General features: G+C 47.9%; 1 protein-coding gene and 1 long non-coding RNA gene across 5 annotated transcripts in view; one reads left to right on the top strand and one right to left on the bottom strand.

The window, feature by feature from the left end:
* Positions 1-5202, top strand: part of Slc12a3 (solute carrier family 12 member 3) — a 37700-nt gene extending 32498 nt beyond the window's left edge. For both annotated transcript variants that reach the window (XM_052166684.1, XM_052166685.1), the window contains one exon: positions 3310-5202. In XM_052166684.1, the coding sequence (XP_052022644.1) occupies positions 3310-3451 (142 nt within the window). In that variant the 3' untranslated portion in view covers positions 3452-5202. The remainder of the gene's footprint in view (positions 1-3309) is intronic.
* Positions 5203-7524: 2322 nt separating this feature from the next.
* LOC127671877 (uncharacterized) lies at positions 7525-18868 on the bottom strand. 3 transcript variants are annotated; one of them, XR_007974798.1, is made up of 4 exons: positions 18764-18868; positions 14031-14113; positions 13131-13941; positions 7525-12622 (listed from the first exon to the last, which is right to left on the bottom strand). It is a non-coding gene; the product is annotated as an uncharacterized LOC127671877 (long non-coding RNA). The 3 variants fall into 3 exon arrangements; XR_007974799.1 differs by having other exon boundaries at positions 13606-13941; XR_007974797.1 differs by having other exon boundaries at positions 7525-13941.
* Positions 18869-20867: the final 1999 nt, after the last annotated feature.

Here is a 20867-nt window from a genome sequence, read left to right as displayed (position 1 = left end):
TGGCTCCAAGACATCTGACTTTCTGGGGACTCTGAGGTGCGAACTGTCCAGAGTGCATGGGTGGGACAAGCACACTTGCAATCATGACCTGCTGTTAACTCACTGTGTGGCCTTGGTAAGGAACGCCATGTCCTCCAGCCTTGATTTCCCTAATGGCCACTGAAGCAGGTTCAAGGTTCTCTTTCTTCACACTGCAATCCCAAGTTCACTTGCTATAAAATGAATCCATATCTGGACAGGCGAGGGGAACGAGTGGGGGCAGAGACATGATGAGATTTTACCCAAGAGGCATCTCTCGCTCCTCTTCCCTAAAAATTTCAGGAAAAGTCAAAAGCTCACCAACTAGTCTTGCGGGATTAGCTGAGAGCAACAATGATGTGTCTAGTCACCCTGGAGGTGACACATGCACACGCCCCACCCTAGCCAGCTGTCACCCAATGGGGCCCCAGCTCTTGGGCCAACTCCACAGGGCAGCTGTGTGTGTCCCAACCCTCCAAGTTGGAGACCAGCCCAGATTTCTCAGGATGTAGTCAAGGTCAGCCTCATTAGACTTGGAAACCCTGAACATGTAAATTCTAGTCTCTTCCAGAAGCGGGCTTGGGGAGGGGGCTCAAGACCCCTGTCTCCAGAGATTCTAAGGACAACAAACAAGGAACAATCCTCAGTGGAACCTCAGGCGAAATGGATGTCTAGTCTACGTCCAGCTTGGGGCAGAACCTGGCTCTCTGTCTATCTCCTACTCAGTGGATTATCTGATGGCCTGCGCCCACACCTTCCCCCATGTGTGAGCATAGCTACACCTGCACAGGTGTTAAGCTGGTACCGCACAGTAACAATCCCCACCCCACAGCCTCTGAGCGGGTTAAGAGCCTGCCAAAGACTAATTCATTAAGGCATCCTTGCCACCAGTGCCTGTGCTGAGGAAGATGCTGGAAAGCATGGGCTTGCTTTAAGGATCATAACTAACCCGTGTTCCTTGAGACAAGGACACTGCCATAGGGGTTGGGACATCTTCTACTCAGCGTCTTCCAGATGGGGAGTGGACTGGCACTCAGCCTGGAGTGGTTCCGTTCAGGGACTTAACTTCTGAATCTAGCATTCACCCAACATTGTCCTGCAACTTAGAACAGAACTTGTTTTGTTCCCAGCTTTGTTCTAAAGATCAGGGCACTAGGGAGAGCACATCCTGTTGGCAAGAGGGAGCATGTCATTGGCTAGTGTTAGGGAGTTAAAGGTGCTGTCCCTGGGCCAGGGGCCACAGGCTCCACCCAAAGAGGGAACTTCGTGCTGAAGCTTGCTGCAGGAACTGTGGGTGTTTTCTGGCTCTGGGCAGGCAGACACCTGTGCTCCTGTGACCTTTAAAGTTGGTGAACTCAGTTCCCAAAAATACTGTAGCGTTTCCCAGAGGGCAGAATCCTCAACCTCAGGAGTGCCTTCCTCCTCTCCTATGCCATTCCGTGGAAGATCTCTAACCACTTTCAGTTGAAGATGTCAGTTGCTCAATGACATAGTCCCACCCATCTTTCCTGATCCTTGGGACCTTACTTTCTAAAAATAGGGCAATGGTTACCCGGCTAATGTTGTGACTCTGTGTTTTAGTGATCACAGGCATGGTGAGGTTGTAACGAGCAGGTGCAGCAGGTAGATCTAGGAACCTCATTCAAGACTCATCTCTACCGCCTGCACCCTGTGTGTGTCCACAGACAGCCAACAAGGGCAGTGCCTCTGTGATAACTCTATTTAAAGAACTCTGAGGCTCAGTGCCAGTCAGGCATTTTGCCAAAGTCACCAAGTTGAGGACATTGCACTGCCAGCACTCAGGCAATGTCTATGGGGTCAGATTCTGAACTCTGAACCCTAGTTCAAATCTGCCTGGCTGGCCGCTCCAGCAAGCCAGAATTCAGCTGGCCAGAGTGTTCAGTTGGGATGCTGTCCACTGCGGGCCTGTATTAGAGCTCAGATGGAGAGACTGGCAAGGGTACAATCTCTTACAGTGCCGTGTCAGCACTAGTATCCCAAATCCACACACCATACCTGGTTCTGTGGGATGCTGTATTTCCCAGAAGCTGAACCGTAGGACTGGGAAATGGTCCCAATGTATCTTTAAAATTCTTAAGATGGTAGAAAAGTCACTTTCTAATCTAAACAGCCAAACGTGACTGAACAGCATTCTTGGATGTCCTGTTACTTGCATGGTGTTTTGCAACTAGGACAAGGGGCCCCCGAGAAACCATGCTGGAATCTTCCCTGACATCCTTTGTGGGACAGGGGGTGTGGTCGAGGAGGCAGGACAAGGACATGCAGCCACATCATAGGAGTATCACACTGTGGCTTTGGGAAGGTGTATGGCTGGAAAGGCAAGCCTGGCATGGTGCTAGTGACCTGGTGGGGTGACCTCACCCACTCAGCAAACATGCTTTGAGCCTGTCTGTCTCAAGAGTGTATTTATGCACAGAGGGAAGGGTCAAACAAAACTCAGCCTGCAGGTGGATGAACATATACTGCAGTGGGGGAGAGAGAGAACACATAAACACCGCTAAAGATGTCTTTAAGAATCAGAGGAGCTGCCCTCAAGCCTGGGTGATTCAAAGGAGCCGCCCAGAGATGGGCATGGTGGTTTACCAAGTCCAAAGGTCTCAAGACAGGAGCAACTATCACCATGGCTGTTCAGGAATTATATGATTAGGGCTGATTGAGGTTGGGAGGTGTCTTAGTTAGGGTTTCATTGATGTGAAGAGACACCATGACCAAGGCAACTCTTATAAGGGAAACCGTTTAACTGGAGCTGGCCTACAGTTTCAGAGGTTTTAGTTGATTATCATCATGGTGGGAAGCATGCAGGCAGACATGGTGCTGGAGAATGAGCCAAGCGTTCTACATCTTGATCTGAAGGCAGCGGAAGGAGACTGTGTCACTGGGCAGAACTTGAGCGTAGGAGACCTCAAAGCCTCATCTCCAACAAGGCCACGCCTACTCTAGTTAGGCCACACCTCCTAAATGTGTCACTCACTGGGGGCCAAGCATTCAAACACATGAGTCTATGGGGGCCAAACCTATGCAAACCACCACAGAAGGGTTGCAGGGGACTGGGTCATAAGGGAATGTGTAGGCCATAGGTCTGTTTAGAAATCCTTTGTGACTGAAGATATTCTTTGAGGAACTGTGAAAGACAGCAGGAAGGTCTTAAGGTGACTGGAAAGGAGTGGCGAGCAAGCAGGACGCTGACGTACTGTTCAGCAGACAAGCCCTGTGCTGGGCTGTGTGGGAAGGCCCTGGGTGACTCCTCTGCTGCTGCTCTTCCTCCTACAGTACCTTGCCCATTGGAAGGAAGGGGAAGTGCCCCAGTTCACTGTACATGGCCTGGCTGGAGACCCTGTCCCAGGACCTCAGACCTCCCGTCCTCCTCATCCGAGGCAACCAGGAGAACGTGCTCACCTTTTACTGCCAGTGATGCCCGGTGTGGTGGTTGCCGCCCAAAGCTGAGGGCTTGGGATGGAGTCAGAACTTATCCTCTCTGGTGGGAGAAGAGGCTGTAAGTTCTGCTGTGTCATCATCTGTAGCCTCTGCAGAAGATGGTGTTTCCAGGATGACTGAACCCCATCAGACACACTTTCTGAACCTTGAAGTTTCATGGAAAAGTCTCTGGAAGATTCTTATCTCTTTCTAAAAAGCTTTTATTTGTCTTGATGACCAAAGTATTAGTCATTGATTCAGTCTTTGATTTGTATACAAATTGAGTCCCAGCATTGGGTGCACAACTTGGCAGTCTCTCTTGGGACCATCCCTCTAACTGACACCCCCCCCCCAAAGCTGTCTTGTCCCCCCAGACAGGAGAGCAGGAGCCCATCCTGAGGACCCCTGCAGAGCTCTGATGACCACAGTGTCCTCTGAGCTGCGCAGCAACACACATTTCTTCGGTCCTAACTGCTGTTGCTTTTCAGTGATGGCTCCTGGGTGTTTGTTTAAACCAGGGTCCTCTAGGTTCTTTGATTACAAATTCTGTGGTTTTCCTAGAGACTCAGAACACACAGAACAGCAGGGAGGCATCACAAAATGGCTCTCACTCTAGAGGGTGTCCTCCAGTAGTTTCTGTCCTGCTTCTCTCTCTCCCCTCTTCCCCCTTCCTTTCCCTCTTTCTCCCTCCCTGTCCTTCCCTCCCTCCCTCCTTTCTTTCTTCCTTCCTTCTTTCTGACAGAGTCTTATGCAGTCCAGGCTGGCCTTGAACTTGCTCTGTAGCCAAGAATAGCTTTGAACTTCTGACCTCCCTGCCTCTGCTATAGAGCACTGGATTCCAGGCACATGCCGGCAGGCATGTTTTATGTGGTGCTAGGGATCAAACCTGTGGGTTTATGGGTACCAGCAAGCACTCTGACAACTGTGCCACCCCCGCCCAGTCTCGATGCTGCTTCTTTTTAAGTTGATTGCAACCCACTAAGCGATTTTCAGACCCACTCATGAGCAGTGAGCCATGCTTTGAAAAACAGGTTTCATATCTGCAGGTTGTGCGTAGGGGTCTGTGGCCGGCTAGTCTCTTCGTTGTCCAGGAATTTTGTTTTGTCAACTTGACAGGAGCTAGGGCCATCTAAGCAGAAGGAACCTCCATGGACCAAATGCCTTCCTCTGATTGTTCTGTAATGATTGATGGGGGTGGGGGAAGCTAGCCCACTTTGTTGCAGTGCCGCCGTGAGCAGGTGGTCCTGGGGTGTATAACATAGCAGGCTGAGCAAGACAGTAAGAACTGTTCCTCCATGGCTTCTGCTTCCGTTCCTGCCTGGAGTTCCTTCCCTGACTTCTCTTCATTATGAACTATGAGCTGTAAGATGAAATAAACCCCATTCTCCCCAAGATGCTTCTGGTCCTGATGTTTATCACAGCAATAGAAGCCCTGCCTAAGCCTGGGCACTGCAGAACCTCCTTGCCATATCCCAGCCCATTGCTTGGGAAAGCAAAGGAAACCAGTAGAGTTGGAGAGAGGCCCCGATGGGGGCAGTGTTGAGAAAGTAGATGCAAGATTCAAGAACTTAGTGCTACACTGTGGGGCTGCAAGAATGGACAGCACAGATTTCAAAAGCAGTGAGGGTAATGAAGATGGCAAGACAGGTGAAGGAAGAAAGGAGGAAACAGATTCTATGCAGCCCAGAGCTGGAAGGATCCTCCAACCCAGAGGAAAGAGAGCAGGATAGCAGATAGCCAAGTGCACCAGGGTGGGGTAAGGTGGTGGAGGGAGCGGGACGGGTGGAAGGGACTTAGACCCAGCTCAGGGAGTGTGCCAGAGCGGTTACAGGTTGGGTCCCCAAGAACGGTGGCAGCTGTGGTGTAAGAGTGGGACAAACAGGATCAGGCATGGAGTGTAGGCTCACAGGAATGTGTATTTGGGACACCAAATACAAATCACAATGCTTTGCTGTCTTGACAGAGGCAGAAAGTTGTTTGGTGATGTGGCTGGACCTGAGCCTCTAATGCTGAGGAAGACAGCAGAATTGGGCATTCTTGGGTTTTGTTACTCCTCTCCAGGGTCACTCAAGGTCATCTGATCACAAAAGCTATGCCCTTCTTAATGTCTTCTCGCCCAAACGCCAGGGCTTCAAGGCTGGACGCTCTCACTAAGCCCTCTCAGGGTATACCAGGGCTTGCTGCGCAAGACGCAAGACAGGAGTCTGGCAGAGCTTAGCAGGGGTCTGTGCTCTGCTGTCTCAGGACCCTGTACCCAGTTCCCAGCCCTATAGAAAGTCCTGCCTCCACTAGGCAGGCAGTGTTGACTTTGTGAAAGCACATGATAACAATTTCCTGGCAAATGGTGTCCTCCTCCAAACACCAAAGAGTCCTTGGCTTGAGATTACAGAATGTTTTGGCTTTGTGTGTTTAAAACATAGATATTTTAAATATGTTTGTGCTGGCTAGTTTCATGTTAACTTGACACAAACTAGAGTCATCTGAAAGGAGGGAACCTCAATTGAGAAAGTGCCATCATAAGATCCAGCTGTAGGGCGTTTTTGTTTTTTTTTTGTTTTTGTTTTTTTTTTTTTTGAGACAGGGTTTCTCTGTGTAGCCCTGGCTGTCCTGGAACTCACTCTGTAGACCAGGCTAGCCTCGAACTCAGAAATATGCCTACCTCTGCCTCCCAAGTGCTGGGATTAAAGGCGTGCGCCACCACTGCCTGGCTGGCATTTTCTTAATAATGGATGGGAGAGGGCCCAGCCCATTGTGGGTGGTGACAGCCCTGGGCTGATGGTCCTGGATTCTATAAGAAAGCAGACTGAGCAAGCCAGGGGGAGCTATCTAGTAAGCAGCACCCCTCCATGGCCTCTGCATCAGCTCCTGCCTCCTGTTTCCTGCCCTGTGGGAGTCCTGTCCTGACTTCCCTGAAGGATAGACTACAAAATGAAATGAAAGCCAAATAAATCTTTTCCTCCCCAACTTGCTTTAGGTCATGGTGTTTATAAACCCCAACTACGACAATGTTCGACAATACTAAAAGTTCTATTTTTAAAAGAAAAAAATTAAAATATTGATTGATTGATTGATTGATTGATGATTGGGAGGTTTAATAAACAGGCTAGGCTGGGCTTAGGACTTTGATTCTCCAGTCTCTCTTTCCTGAGTGCAGGGATTACAGGTGCGGGCCATCTTCTTTCTCTCACTCCAAAAAAGCTTTGGGTTAACATCAAGTGGGATTTGTTGTTTTGTTTTGTTTTGTTTTCTTCTCACCCGGATGGAAGTTTTCTCTTGGTCCCTGAGGTCGGATGGTCACTTTGCTTAGGAATATTTGCAGCTGTTTCCCCCCCTTTTCTCCTCTTACTACATTTGCAGTCCCACAGGGAGCACATTCTCCTCAGCCCCTGACTCCACCCAGCTTTTTGCCTCAGCTGAAAGGGAGGCTGAGAACAAAGACCTGTGCTGTGCCTTCTTGAAAACCCAAATCTAGTTTCTGATACTCTCCATTTGTGAGACTTCAGATGCACTCCCTTAATCTCGCTGGGTCCCCCAGATGGGAGAGCTGGGCCACAGTACGTGTCCCCAGACAGTTTACCAGTCCGTGAGTGTGGTTTTGGCCCACCATGGCTGACTAAATAGTTTCTACAGCAAGGATGGGAAGGTGGGGCCAGGGTAGACCTTCTCCAGCCCCCACTTCCTCCCCATGCCCACCCCTTCCAGGGTCCCTGCTGTAGGAGGTTTAGGTCAGGTCTCTAAGGCACTCTATTCCCCCATTAGGCAGCAGAAGGAGAAGAGAGGCCTGTGCCCGCTACAGTGTTCCTTCTGTCTTTGGGTAACAAAATGCTTCACATTATTACATTAAAAAAAAACAATTTTAGCCGGGGAGTGGGGGCACTCACCTGTAATCCCAGCACTCTGGGAGGCAGAGGCAGGCGGATTTCTGAGTTCGAAGCCAGCCTGGTCTACAGAGTGAGTTCTAGGACAGCCAGGGATACACAGAGAAACCCTGTCTTGAAAAAAACCAAATCCAAAAAACAAAAAACAAAAAAAAAACAAAAAACAAAAAAAAACCAAAAAAAAGCCAATTTTAATTCTTACTTTTAATTAATTACGTGTCCGTGTATGTCTCTGTATGGGTATGCACTTAGGAGAGCAGATGTCATCAGAGACGGAGGTGACGAATCCCCTGGAGCTGGAGTTACAGACTTGGCATGAACTAACTGCCTGGTGTAACTGCTGTCTTCCTCTGGAAGAGCAGACAGCTGATCTTAACTACTGAGCCATTCCCCAAGCTCCACTTCCTACATTTTACAGCCTGCGGGTATTGTTTCTGATCCCTGCTTTTGTTTTGAAGCTCCCACAGGGAGGTCTTGCGTGCACAGGGGTGATGCCAGCTCTAGCCACTGTTGAAGGAGGTTTCACTTAGCTCCCCTGAGGGCACTGCTCCAGTAAGTAGCTCTCATTTCTCCCTTGGCCTCTCAGCCTCCTGAGTTACCTGTACCCAGATAGATTTCTTGTGGCTCTGAGGTAACTGAGTCCAGTCCACTTGCTGCCCTGTAGCTCTGTTGATGCTTTGAGCCTCAGTTACACAGAGAGAGTCCTACTCAGAACTGAATTCCCCTTCAAGTACCTGCCTGGCCTCTCCAGTGTGGTCAGGTTGAGATGGGTTTCACAGAAGTGAGAACTGATGGAATATTCCAGAAGAATCACCAGCCTGGGAAACCCCTAAAGCATATGCAAAGCAGCCAGATTGGGCTCCCACAGGTCACAGAATCAACCAACAGAGCTTCGAGAACATTTACAGAACAAGAAGCCCAGCCACTGCCTGAATTGGCAATAACCCAGTTTGTGGGAAGTTTAGTCTTGTAACTGAAAACACAAGCGCCTCAGAAGGACCTGCTTCCTTAAACACAGTAGCAGTTCTCTTTCTGAAGACATGTGAGGAGAGCCACTGGCTGGGGGGTGGGGGTGGGGCTGCAAACAGAAGTCCTCTGAGCACACACACAGACATTGGTTAGCCGCAAAAGCGGCATTTTTTTTTTTTTTTTTTTTTTTTTGTGAGTTACAAACAAAAACGTTTCAAAAGCAAAAGATATGGGAACGCTTGGTAACAAAGCCAGGCAAGTCCCTGTGGAGAATTATGGCACTGGAAGAGGCTTGGAGAGCTCCTGTGGTGGTGATCAAGAAAAAGACAATCCCACTAGTTTTGAGTTAAATTTGAAGCAAGCCTTAGTTAAATACTGGCCATGATAATCCACTCTGGCCAGGACCATTCTGGAGTTCCTAGAAAATGCACACCAATCACATTTAGCAGAGGCTTATAAAAGCACGCCATTAGGCTGCTATATTTCCCATCAAGTCCAATGAGAGGCAAGCATATATCATGATTTATTTCCTGCCTGTCTATCTTTCAACTCCCTGTGATCAAGCACATGAGGTACAGTTGGGTCAAACAAATTTGTTTAGGGAAGTGAAAACATGTGACTTATAGTCTTCCATAAACATTGGCCGCCAGCATTTCAGGAACTATCTGTCCTTGAAGAAGTTTACAAGTCATAGACATTTTTTGTTCATGGATCTCTTAGGCACAATGATTAAAACTTAAAATTTAGCTGGGCGTGGTGGCACATGCCTGTAATCCCAGCACTTGGGAGGCAGAGGTAGGCGGATTTCTGAGTTCGAGGCCAGCCTGGTCTACAGAGTGAGTTCCAGGACAGCCAGGGCTACACAGAGAAACCCTGTGTCGAAAAACAAAACAAAAAACCCAAAAAACTTAAAAGTTAACTTTGGATGTCATAGAGCCCATTCTGTAATCCCAGCTCTTGGGAGGCTGAGGCAGGAGAATTACCTTCTGAAAGATGGGTATGGTGAGTTTGGCCTAAGGTTGCTCGAACTCTAATGCTAACTTGGGTCCCCAGAGCTGCTTGCTCAAGTGTCTGCACAACTGCCCCCAGTTGATTCTGACGGGTAAATAGAGATGCCGGCAGCCAGTGGTTGGGCAGGGCAGACTGAGGCAGGACTTGAGAATTCCTGGGCTTGGGACTGGGAAGAGGAGGAGAAAGACACAGAGTGTGGAGGAGAGGAGACCCGCCATCCCTGAGAAGAGTGCTGGACAGAGAGGCAGAGCTGCCATGGAGAAGCCGGGAGAGCGCGACCCGAGAGGGCTGCCCACCTGGGTCCAGGGTAGTCAGGGTAGAATACACCTGGGATTATTGGTGGGCGGCGGATTAACTGGGTGGAGTTTAGATAGCTGGCCTAGCTATTGTCCTGCCTAAGGTGAACCTGCCGCCACCGCTGGGATGTATTCATTATTAAATTCAACAGATGAGTAAGATTCAACAGAAGGAGAAGCAGGAGCTGGAGCAAGGGCCAGCAGAAAAGCAACTCTAGATATGCTGGGAGAACCAGAATCAACCAGTTTTCTTAGAGTGTGAGAAATGTGCACCTAGGCCAGTAAAACTGACAGGGCCCGCGCACGCATGCAGACCCCAGGTATAATGCTGGCAAGCAACTTAGCATGCCAAAGGATGCCTGTGATCCCAGGGGAGGCTGAGACAAGTTTGTAAGTTCAACGTCAGCCTGCGATACGTAGAAGACCCCGTCTTAAACTATACAAGGTGGTGGAGGGTGAGTTTGCAGATAACCCAAAGGATCTCAGTACTGAAGGCGAGAAGGGGCAGAGCCAAGCTTCAGGAAGTATGTTAGCCAGATGGTGAGAGTGGGAAGGAAAACCAGGAGGACCCAGCAGGAAGCTGAATGGAATTCCGAAGAAGACAAAGCTCAATATTCTAAGCAAGATGGATGGAAGAGAGAAGAGGAAGGATGCAGACCAGGGTAGGAGAAATGGAAGTGGGGATTGCCTGGATGCATGCATAAATAGACAGGGTCCCAGATGCTGGCCTGGAGCAGTTCTAAGAATGAAGGGCATCGGGACCATGGGGTTAGGGTGTCTAAACCTAGATAAAATGCTAAGGCCTAGGTAACTGTTACCAGGTTAGCGTGCCATTATAAAGAGACTTACTCATATGTTTCTGTTGTTACTAGGAAACTTTTTAATGTCAAGTTGATTACATATTCTGTTATCTTCTGTGTCCTTAGAAACTAATCATGGTAGAAGTCAGTAGAACTGCTTTGTATAGTTACTCACGATAAACTTGGACCCAAGCTAACCAACCAGTAGCACTTCCTGCACCTATGTAGAAGCTTTTATGGTATTTTCTTTTATAAGCTGCCCCCTGGGTTGGAGCCCAACATAAGAGAGATACACGCACCAATATAAGAAACTATTTGGAATAAGATTTCAGTTTTGAGTAGTGGTGGAGTAAAATTTAAGTTCCCAAGGCCTCCCTGGGAACTGACATCCTACTTGGCAGAAAGAGACATATACTTGTAGCTAACATAGCTAACATCTATCTGGTTAGCAAGTTAAGATGTGAATGTTACAAGACAAGTCCCATCCTGGTAGACAAGTTAAGACGTGAATGTTAGACAAGTCTCCTGCCGCAGTTGAATACCCCAACCAATGGGAACAGGATAAGTATACAACAGAGACATGTGCCTAAGGAAATCCCCTATTCCTAAATCCTAGTTGGTGGAATAACTTGGCACAGATATATGTAGATCTCAGGCTTAAAAAGCCCTATAGTATCTTAACTCAGGGTCACCATTCAGTTCCCAAACCTGGGGCATGGCCCTGATCGATCAGTCCTGGGGTGGATGCTCAATGAACTATCCCTGTCTGACTAAGGTTGGTGTTCTCGTGGTTTGTGAGGGGACTCCTGGAGCTCAACACAAGGAAATAGAGTTCATGTTGTGGAAAGAGACTGAACAGATTTGTACTGTTGCATTGGTTACTTTTTCAGTGATGTAATGAAATATCAGGGAAAAAAGGGGGGGGGGGAACTAAGGAAGAATTTTGGCTCTCCATCTGATTGGATAGTCCATGAGGCTAGGAGGTGTGCTCTCAAGAGACCAAGACTGGTCAGGAAGCAGAGGGAGATAAACATAGTACTTAGTTTCTTCCTCTTGGTCAGTCTGGGAGCCTATCCTACCCAGGGAAGGAAGGATGCCGTCCATGTCGCAAGTGAATCTTCCTTCTTTAGTTAAACTTCTCTGGAAGCATCATCACAGACCAGCTCAGAGCTTTGCCTCTTAGGTAATTCTTAATCACATCAGGTGGAATGGTCGAGATAGACGATCCCAGGCATTTTATGTATTAGCACAAGCACATCCATCAGAACTGTGGTCCAGGAGCTCTGGAAGAGAGCTTGGGAGTTTCACCACTGGTTGGAAGCCATGAACAGAAACAGACCCAAGAGACAAACTTATGATCAGGACATGGAAAAGCACAGCCAGCCAGACATCGTAAGCCCCATTTTAGAGGAGATAAAGAGAGAGCATAGGGAACAGAGAGCAGATGCCAGAGCCTGGGAAAGGCTCCACTTAGCAGGCTGGAGAGGCAGCCATCAGTGGAGCTTCCCAAAGAACATTAGAGGGGCTGGAGCGTTGCCTCCGTGGTTAAGAGCAATTGCTGCTTTTCCAAAGAACTCTGGTTGGGTACCTAGCACCCACATGGTGGCTCACAACTGCCTGCAACTCCAGTTTCAGAAGATCTGACACACCAGGTATGCACATGATACACACACACACACACAGAGAGAGAGGCACTCATACATACCTATTTTTTTCCCCCGAGACAGGGTTCCTGTTTATGCCTGACTGTCCTAGAACTCTCTCTGTAGACCAGGCTGGCCTCAAACTCAGAGATCTTCCTGCCTCTGCCTTCCAGGCGCTGGGATTAAAGACACGCACCACTACTGCCCAGCTACATATTTAAAATCTTAAAACGGTCAATTTTAAAAATTAAATGAAAAAAGCCAAAGAGCGCTTGCTGGTGGGGACAGGGAAGCAGGTGGTTCAGGAGACTCCAAAGAAGCTGAAGGACTGGGGAGGCTCACACCGCAGCTGCTTGGCTGAAGCCACAGGCAGCTTTGCTGCTCCCTTGGTGCCCGGCAGAGAATGGTTTGGTGAGGCAGGGAGAGGACTGAGGAACGGAGACATCTGCCCTTCCATCTCTGCTTTGCCAGCTCAGAGGCTGGAGCAGTCACTCTGAGCTTCATGTTACCTCCTTATGTGGGATGAAGGAGCAGAAGTTATGTCTGGCTCTTCCTCTTTAGCCCTATGCTTCCTGAAATAAGACTCAGAATCAAAAAATAGATTTAAAGGAATACCTTGCCATATAGCAAGGCTCTTCCCTGTTTAGATCATAATTTAATATATCCCACTTATTCTGATCTACATTCTGCCATGTGGCTCAGGTACCATCCCTCTGTCTCATCTTCCCTGGTGAATCTCCCATACCTCAATCTACCCCAGAATCCTCTCTGTCTCCCAGGTGTCCCACCTTCTATTTACCCTTTCCTATAGGCCATAGGTTTTTAAATTGACAGCCGATGCCTCCATATAATATATAGAGATTCTCTCTGCACCCAGGAGCCCTGCCAGGGATAGGTCCCTCAAGACCGTCCTGGCTGATTTGTGACTTTGCACTGCACACTTCACCACTGCCTTTCCCAAAGTTTTGGGTTTACTATTCCTTTCTCTCCCTGAATGGAGCCCCCATCTCCTCTGCTGCTTCCTTGTCTCTCGAATCCCTCCTTCCGATTTATCAGCAGCATCTGGGCTCTTCTACTTACATGCAGTCTGGAATGGAGAACTGTAATTTAAGGTCCTTTCTCATGTTTCCCCAGCCTGTCTCAGGCCCCTTGCAGTTGGGTAGAGCCACCGTCCTCAGTTAATAGACTTTGAGAAAGAGCACATTCCTGTTGGGCTGCAGTATCAGAAGTGGAGATTACAGCTCTCCAGCTCTCCCCATTATCAGGGAACAGAAGCTGCTGGTTAAAGTTAGACTTAGAACGTGAGGGCAGCTTTGATCCTGGAGCCTGGAGGGGTCTGTTGAGCTGCCTGACCAACATAAGAATATTTGGAAAAGAGAAATATATATTTTGCAGACCACAAACACTTAGTGGTTCATTTGTTACTGCAGCAGAGCCTGCCACCATCCTGACTAATATACTCCCTAAGACAGCAGCAATCAGACACTTCCTGTAAAGGGATAAACTTCTGTGACTTTCTACCTCAGTTTCCCCAATCTCTCCGTTGCTGGCTTACTTGAGGATAAAGATGTATCCGTGTCTTCTGTTTTTCTTTTCTTTCCACACTTTCGTTTCATCCAGGTAGACATTCAATAAACATCTGAGCAGTGGATTAGTGAGGGATGAGTAGATTACATTTGAAGGGGTGGGGATAGATGTCAGCATAATGAAGGTCAGCAGAACAGTGCATTGTGGGAGCAAGTGACAAGATGGACACCTAGAAAAGAATCCTGGATGCCAATAGGTCATTCCTGTAGACCTTCAGGAAATGAGACACAGCACCAGCTGAGAGGCCGCAAGAGGGAATCAGGTGTGTGTAGCCTCCTTAGTCGGGAACCTTCAAGTGTCTTTTCTTGGAGGAAAGCATAATTGGTTAAAGTTGAGAGGTTTGGGAAAATAGCTCAAATCAACTAATCAACTTTCATTGCTGTGACAAAATACCTGAGATGATGAACTTATAAAGAAGAAAGGTCTTGGTTTTAGAGGTCCCAGTCCATGGTCACTTGGTTGCACTGCCTCTGGACCTGTGGTAAAGTAGAACACTGTGGAGAAGGTAGAGTACAGCAAAGCCGGGAAGCAGAGAAGAGTGACCCCACTTCCTCCCACCAGGCTCCTCCTCCTAAAGGTTGCACCACCCATCAATAGCACAAGAGGTTATGACCAAGTTTCTTTTGTATACGACTTTTGAGGGACATTTACAACCCAAACCATAACAGCAAGGTACACTTGAAAAACAAAAGCAAACAAACAAAAATAACAGAGGAGGGGATCCAGACCCAGGGGGTTAATTCCTGTAGCCTGACTAGCTACCGTGGACCTGAGAAGAAAAAAATCTTGCCCTGACCAGACCAGCCGTGAAAGAAATGGAGTAGCAGGCAGAGGCATTTGCTCAGACCGGAAAGACTGGAGGGAGAGTCTGGGGTTGAGCAGGAAATTCTAGAAATAAACACTGGAGTCGTTCTGAAAGTTCTGAAAGGCCATACCATTTTAACAAGAATGGTGTTTGAGCTCTTTCTGTGGCCTCTAGACCTTGCTGGAGCGCTGGGTCTAGTGCGAAACTGGTTTCAGGGAGGTAAGAGTCTCTTCCTTGTTTGTTTGAGGTTCTGGCTCCACAGACGCTAAGCACAGGTTCTATCCACTGGGCTCCAACCCCAGCTGGAAATGGGGCTTTTTGCTGCAGGTAGAGGTGGGTTGGGGGAGAAAGAAACCAGCCTGCAAGCTGCTCTCTCTCTCTCTCTTTCTCTCTCTCTCTCTCTGTGTGTGTGTGTATCTGTCTGTCTCTGTCTGTCTGACTCTCTGTCTGCCTGTCTGTCTCTCTCTCTCTCTCTCTCTCTCTCTCTCTCTCTCTCTGTGTGTGTGTCTGTCTGTCTGTCTCTGTCTGTCTGTCTCTCTCTCTTTCTCTCTCTGTGTGTGTGTGTGTGTGTTTTCTTTGTGTAGCCTTGGCTGTCCTGGAACTCACTCTGTAGACCAGTTTGGCCTTGAACTCTCAGAAATCCACCTGTCTCTGCCTCCAAGGATTAAAGGCCGGTACCGGTACCACCGCTGTCCAACTTTGTTTCAGTCTCTTCTAAGTAAAGCGCTGAATGGCAATCAAATATTTAGCCGAGGGGTGGGGTGTGGAGGTGTGGGTGGGTGGGAGGCCGCTCCAGGATGAAAGGTTAACTTCTGTGGTTACCTGGGGCTGGTGCTCAGCTGTGACTGTTCCCTGGATGCCGGCTAGAGTCGTTGTGACTCTTACACACAGCCTGAAGCCAAACCAAACAAACTGGAGCAGCCAGGGGGAACCATGAGCCTGGACCTGGACATTCCTGCAGCCTTGAGCTGGGCCAGCTGCTGTGCTGAGGGACAGGCAGTCTGATCAGACAGCCCTCCCCACTGCTCCAACTACAGTCCGGTCCCCGCGGGGGGGAGGGGCGGCGGGGCGGGGAATCTATAAGCATTTGCTGTGTGGCAGCTGTTACTTTGTTTTCCTCTCTCTGCTGGAAAGAACTCAGGCTGGGAACTCAGATCCAGCTGAATAGCAACAACAATATGTCGTTTCCACTGTGTCCCAGCGGACCCAGCACCAGAGCTTCATAGAGCCAATGGTTTCATCACCCTTTAAAAGAAGTTCTGGATGGGGAAGGCAGTCACCCCCAAGCCACTCCTGGCAACCACTAATCTGCTGTCTCCATGGATCTGCCTATTCTGAATATTTCTTATCAATAGGCGTAACCTGGGCCTTTCAGTGTCTTGTTTCTTTCTCTTAGTCCAGTGTTTATGAGGGTTGCCACATCACCAGGGGTTCACACTTGACACTTCTTGATGGCTGGGTAGGATTCCCTAGCGTGCCACCTCCCCCACCCCCAGGTTTTACCTATTTTTCAATTGACACAGACACAGGTTGTTTTCACTTTGGTAGCTGGTGGGATCTGCTGTAACTCATGCTGTAATGAATATTCATAAGCAATTTGTTTTATTTTCTCTTAAACTGTTTTCAGTTTTTGGTTTTGGTTTTGTTTTTGTTTTTTTGATGTAACCCTAATAGTGAAATTGCTAGATCAGAGGGTAATATTATGTTTGACTTAAAGCAAAGTCTGGGTACATTTTTAAACAATGTCAGAGTGGTGGGTTTTTGGGTTTTGTTTTCTTTTCTGCGGGGGTGGGGAGCTTAGGATGTGTGTGTATTCTTTTATGTGTAGGTGTGTGTGTGTGTGTACTGTATAAGCCAGAGGTCAACAGGGAGATGAGTCTCACAAGTCCTCTCTCCCTTTAAAAATGACATGATGATGATGATGATGGCGGTGGTGGTGATGAGTGCCCACATGCGTGGAAGTGCACAGGTAACCAGGGAGGCCAGAGAGGCTTTTGTGAGCTGCTGAATATGGATCCTGGAATCTGAACTTTGGTCCTCACAATAGAGTGGCAAGTCCCCTTAACCACCTCTCTCTCAAGTGGACCAGTTGCCTAGCACTGACCACAGTTAGGAGGAGGATCTGACTTCAGAGCAATTTCTGGTAAGGCGAGAAAGCTGCTCTGGTTATCGTGGGCAGGTGGGCTGCAGAAAGATGGATTTCAAGAATGGGGACCACAACACAGGGACCATAACACCCTCTTCTAGGTGACAAAGATGCTTTTGCACGTGGCTCTGCTGACCTCAGAAATGACCATAAAAGGCGACGTTCTTGGTGCTTTGATTATTTAGGGGATTTTTAGAAACCAAATAAAAACAAGAGTTCCAAAAATGAAATGCAGAAGTTTGTTTGACCAGGCCTGTGACGCCGGATGGTTTGAAATAAATCAGGCACAGGTTCAGTCATCTTCTTCCAGCTCCGGGTTTGTGAAGACATCTTCTGAGACTCAGACGTGTGCGTGAGACAGCCCGGGGTTCCTTAGCGCTTTCCATACACGTTCAGAGTGTAAATTGGATTAGGGCTCAGCACAGACAGAACATCATCACAGCAGAGCTCACATGATCTAACTGGTCACAGACCCCTCCTTTGCAGATACCATCTAAAAACACGGATTTTTTTTTCATTACCTTGATGACCTTCTTCCTTTGACCCACTTGAAGTCCTGTCCCTGAGGGGCACAGAAACCAACCAGTGATGGGAGAAAGGAGTGGCAGGAGCCAGGAGTTTGAGTGGGAAGGGACGAGAAAGGGGGGGAGGGGGGAGTACGAAAATGTTCTGTGTTACAGGAGCGGTATGGGTTACATAGGCAAAGACAGTGGTCAAGATATGTCAATCACAACTCAGACCTAGTTAAACACCCAGGTTAAAAGAGCTGCTAGCATCCTCAGTGCTTCGGGTGGCCTAGCTGGAGGGTGGCATCGGTGATGCTGCGCATGCTCCCTGGGTCTGCGCCATGTTGTCAACCCTTCTGTGTGGCTGCTGTTATCTCTACAGTTTCTATGCAAAAGGCTGCCAAGCCCTTGCTCCTCCTGCCTTGGTTTTGCAGGGTCTTCCTTCCCCGCCGTGGAGTTGTTCCATCTGCCTGCAGATCTGTATCTCTTCTTCCATTGCGTGATCCAGTCTCAAATCTGTCCCTCTCCGTAAATGGCTTTGATCCTGACTACCGGAAATTCCCCAAATGCTCACAATTCCAAGAGGGACCACAGTCTTTGCTGGCACCAAGACTTCTTTCCATTCAGTCTTACTGATATTAACATGACTATTATTATTATTATTATTATTATTATTAAACCCTGTACTTGTTGCCACACTTGATGAGTGGGGCCTTTGAATGTTTACCCAACTGAGCGTATCAGACCCTACCATGTAGGTCTGAGAGGCTTCACAAACATTTGCCTTTTGTGGGGAGGCAGACAGGATCTCACTGAGTAGCTCAAGCTGACCTAGACTTGAGATCTTCGTGCATGGATCTCCTGAGTTCCCTGTGTCACCATACCTAACTCAGCTGTCCTTTGTCAAGTATGTATACTTTTAAACTGAAGTTGCATATAAATGCAGTAATAGGCACAAAATTTACCTATTTGGTTTTTCAAGACAAGGTTTCTCTGTGTAGCCTTGGCTGTCTTAGAACTTGCTCTGTAGATGAAGGCTGGTCTCAAACTCACAGAGATCTGCCTGCCTCAGCCTTCGGAGGGGTTAAAGGCTTGTAGTACCATTGCTCAGCAATAATGCACATAATTTGATCATTAGTCTGTTTGCATTGCTACAGATGTAATGCAGGGCCTTGTGGGTGTGGGGTAAATGCTCTCCTGTGGAGCTACACCTCTAGCCCTAATTTGATTAGTTCTGACAAACTTAGATGCCAGAGTAAGCCATATTCTAATCAAAACCGAGGGTAGGTCCTTCCCTAGATATGTCCCTGGTGCCCTGTAGTATGCTGAGAGAACTGTAGCCCAGATTCCTAGGGAAAACAAACTGCTGATCTCTGTAACCATTTAAATTAACTAATATTTATAGCAATCAATCACGGGAGGATCAAGCTGAGGTAAACACCTGTTGGCTCCTTGAGGCAACTTGTTTTCTGAACTGTATACAAAATAATCTATTTACAAGCCTGATTCTACAATGAAACTGCTAGCTCTTTAGAAATCTCTTTCCATCTGTGTCATTCTACAGAGCCAGTCTGCCTTTCTCTTGAGAATCTCCAAACCCAAGCTGCCCTGTCCTGCCACGCTTCTCTGTTGGTACTGTGAGCCCAAAGAGGGAATCCCCATCCCTTACCTGGAGTTCCTTCTGTAAAGATTCTTCAAATCCAAGAGCAAGGGAGAGAGAGCTTCAGAGAGCAGGAGAGCAAGAGAGGGCAGGAAGGGAGAGGGAGGGAGAGGGGGAGGGGGGGGGAGGGGGAGGGGAAGGAACAGGGAAGGAAGAGCAGGGGGCAGGGAGGGGAGGGAAAACAAAGAGGAAGAGAGAGTGCTCTGTTAAAGGTCCAATTGCTTATAAAAGAAGTTCTTAGCTCCTCCCCTTACCTTGGCAGGCAGAACCACATCTCCATGGTGATGGTGTGTGTGTGTGTGTGTGTATGTGTGTGTGACTCCAAACCAAGTGGCAGGGTAGCTCAAAGCCACCCAGCTGGCTTTTCCTCAGGACATAGAGCAAAGACCACAAGAAGATCTCTCCCAAGCAACTTGCCTTAAAATAGTCAGGGACTTTCCATTCTTTAGCATTCCGCACCCCCAAACTGCATCTCTTCAGGACACACCTAACTGCATCTGACAAACACAGTATCTATTTAGGCTTTTATAGTTTGCTAGCAACGAGGCCTTCTATGTACAATAATCAAATGTCCTGTAACAGATCTCCAGTGCTTGTCAACCTCCCTGGTATCTGACATGGTCAATCTCCAGCTATCAGTGTGCCAGCACTGAGTCAGAGTTGTGCAGAGAGACTCACAATGACAACTGGGACCATAACTGTACCTCACTCAAGTCCATGTCCACTGGCCTGTTTCCTCCCAAGGGAGCTACCATTTCCTGTCAGCCTAGGCTACATTTGCTTCCTCAAGTTTTCTCTGAATGGAATGGGGTAGCACACATGGGGACCCACGTTATCCATTGGTACCCATGGAGAATTTGCCTCAGGGTTCTTTGTCCTGAAATCTGTGGATGCTCCAGTCCTGCACACAGTTGACAAACACCTATAGGGAACCTGCTCACGTCCTCCTGGAGACTGGCAAGCATCTCTAGATTAGTTAACAACATGCGGTCACAGAAATTGTCTAGGGAATGACGACAAAAGGTTCCGTACAGTTCAGTACAGACACAAGCTATTTGGGCTTTGCTTTTGTTTTGGAAACAGGGTATTACTTTGTCGCCAAGTTGGCCTTGGAAGTGTGATCTTCTCCCCCCAACTTCTCAAACACTGGGGTTCCAGGCATGTGCTACAGTGCTTGGCTCCAGACACAACTTTTTTTAAAAAGATGGTATTTATTTATTTATTTATTTATTTATTTATTTATTTATTTATTTTGCTGGCCACTCCTGGCTCTGCTGTCCAGGGATCTGCAGCCGCACACTAGGACAGACCAGTCCAGTCAGAGGGTTGCTTGGGGCATCTCTGGTTGCCACAGTGTCACAGCAACTCTGCCCAACAGTGAGGAGGCAGTGTCGGGCAGGAGTCAGATACTCAGTTACCTCACATGGAAGAAGAGGAGAGAGAAGAAGGGAGCAAGAGGAGAGCATTAACATGGGAGGGGGCGGGGAGCCCACAGTGAGAGGAGCCCACACCTGTATATCATCGAGTCCAGTCAGTTCACATCAGGTCACGACATAATCAGATCTTAAGGGCTGCACCTCTCAGTATCCTCCGATGGCAATATATTTCAAGATGAGTTTGGAGAAGGTAAACTTTCAAATCCTGGCATTCCTCTGAAGAAGAATCCGCTGGACGACTTTGGTGTTGGAACCAATCGGCTGGAATCACTGCTGCTCTTCAAAGACTAGTATTTACTGAGCACTCACTAAATGTCGGGCTCTGTCTCAAGAATCTAATAGTGGCATCCTGTTTCAGCCTCACGGTAATGCTATGCAATTTTAAAAATTAAAATTAAGTAGCTAAGAAAAATTAGGCACGAAGAGGTTAAGTAACTTCCTAACGTCACACACTTAATTAGTGGCAGAAAGTTGGGCTTGAAGATGGGCAGTTTGGCTCATTAGTTTAACCACAGAGCTATACAGCACTCCCTATACAAATTCTGTATAAGGTTGACTAGTGCCATAGTTATTAACAACTCATTGTTTTATATATATGATAATATATGACATATAATATATATAGCAATACTTATTATATAATGATATATATGTATACTATATCATAGCTCCTCCAA

Source organism: Apodemus sylvaticus, chromosome 21, assembly GCF_947179515.1.
Source record: "Apodemus sylvaticus chromosome 21, mApoSyl1.1, whole genome shotgun sequence".
In the NCBI taxonomy this organism is placed as follows: domain Eukaryota; kingdom Metazoa; phylum Chordata; class Mammalia; order Rodentia; family Muridae; genus Apodemus; species Apodemus sylvaticus.
The sequence above is the reverse complement of the archived record's forward strand: the minus strand, read 5'-3'. Positions and strand labels throughout refer to the sequence as shown.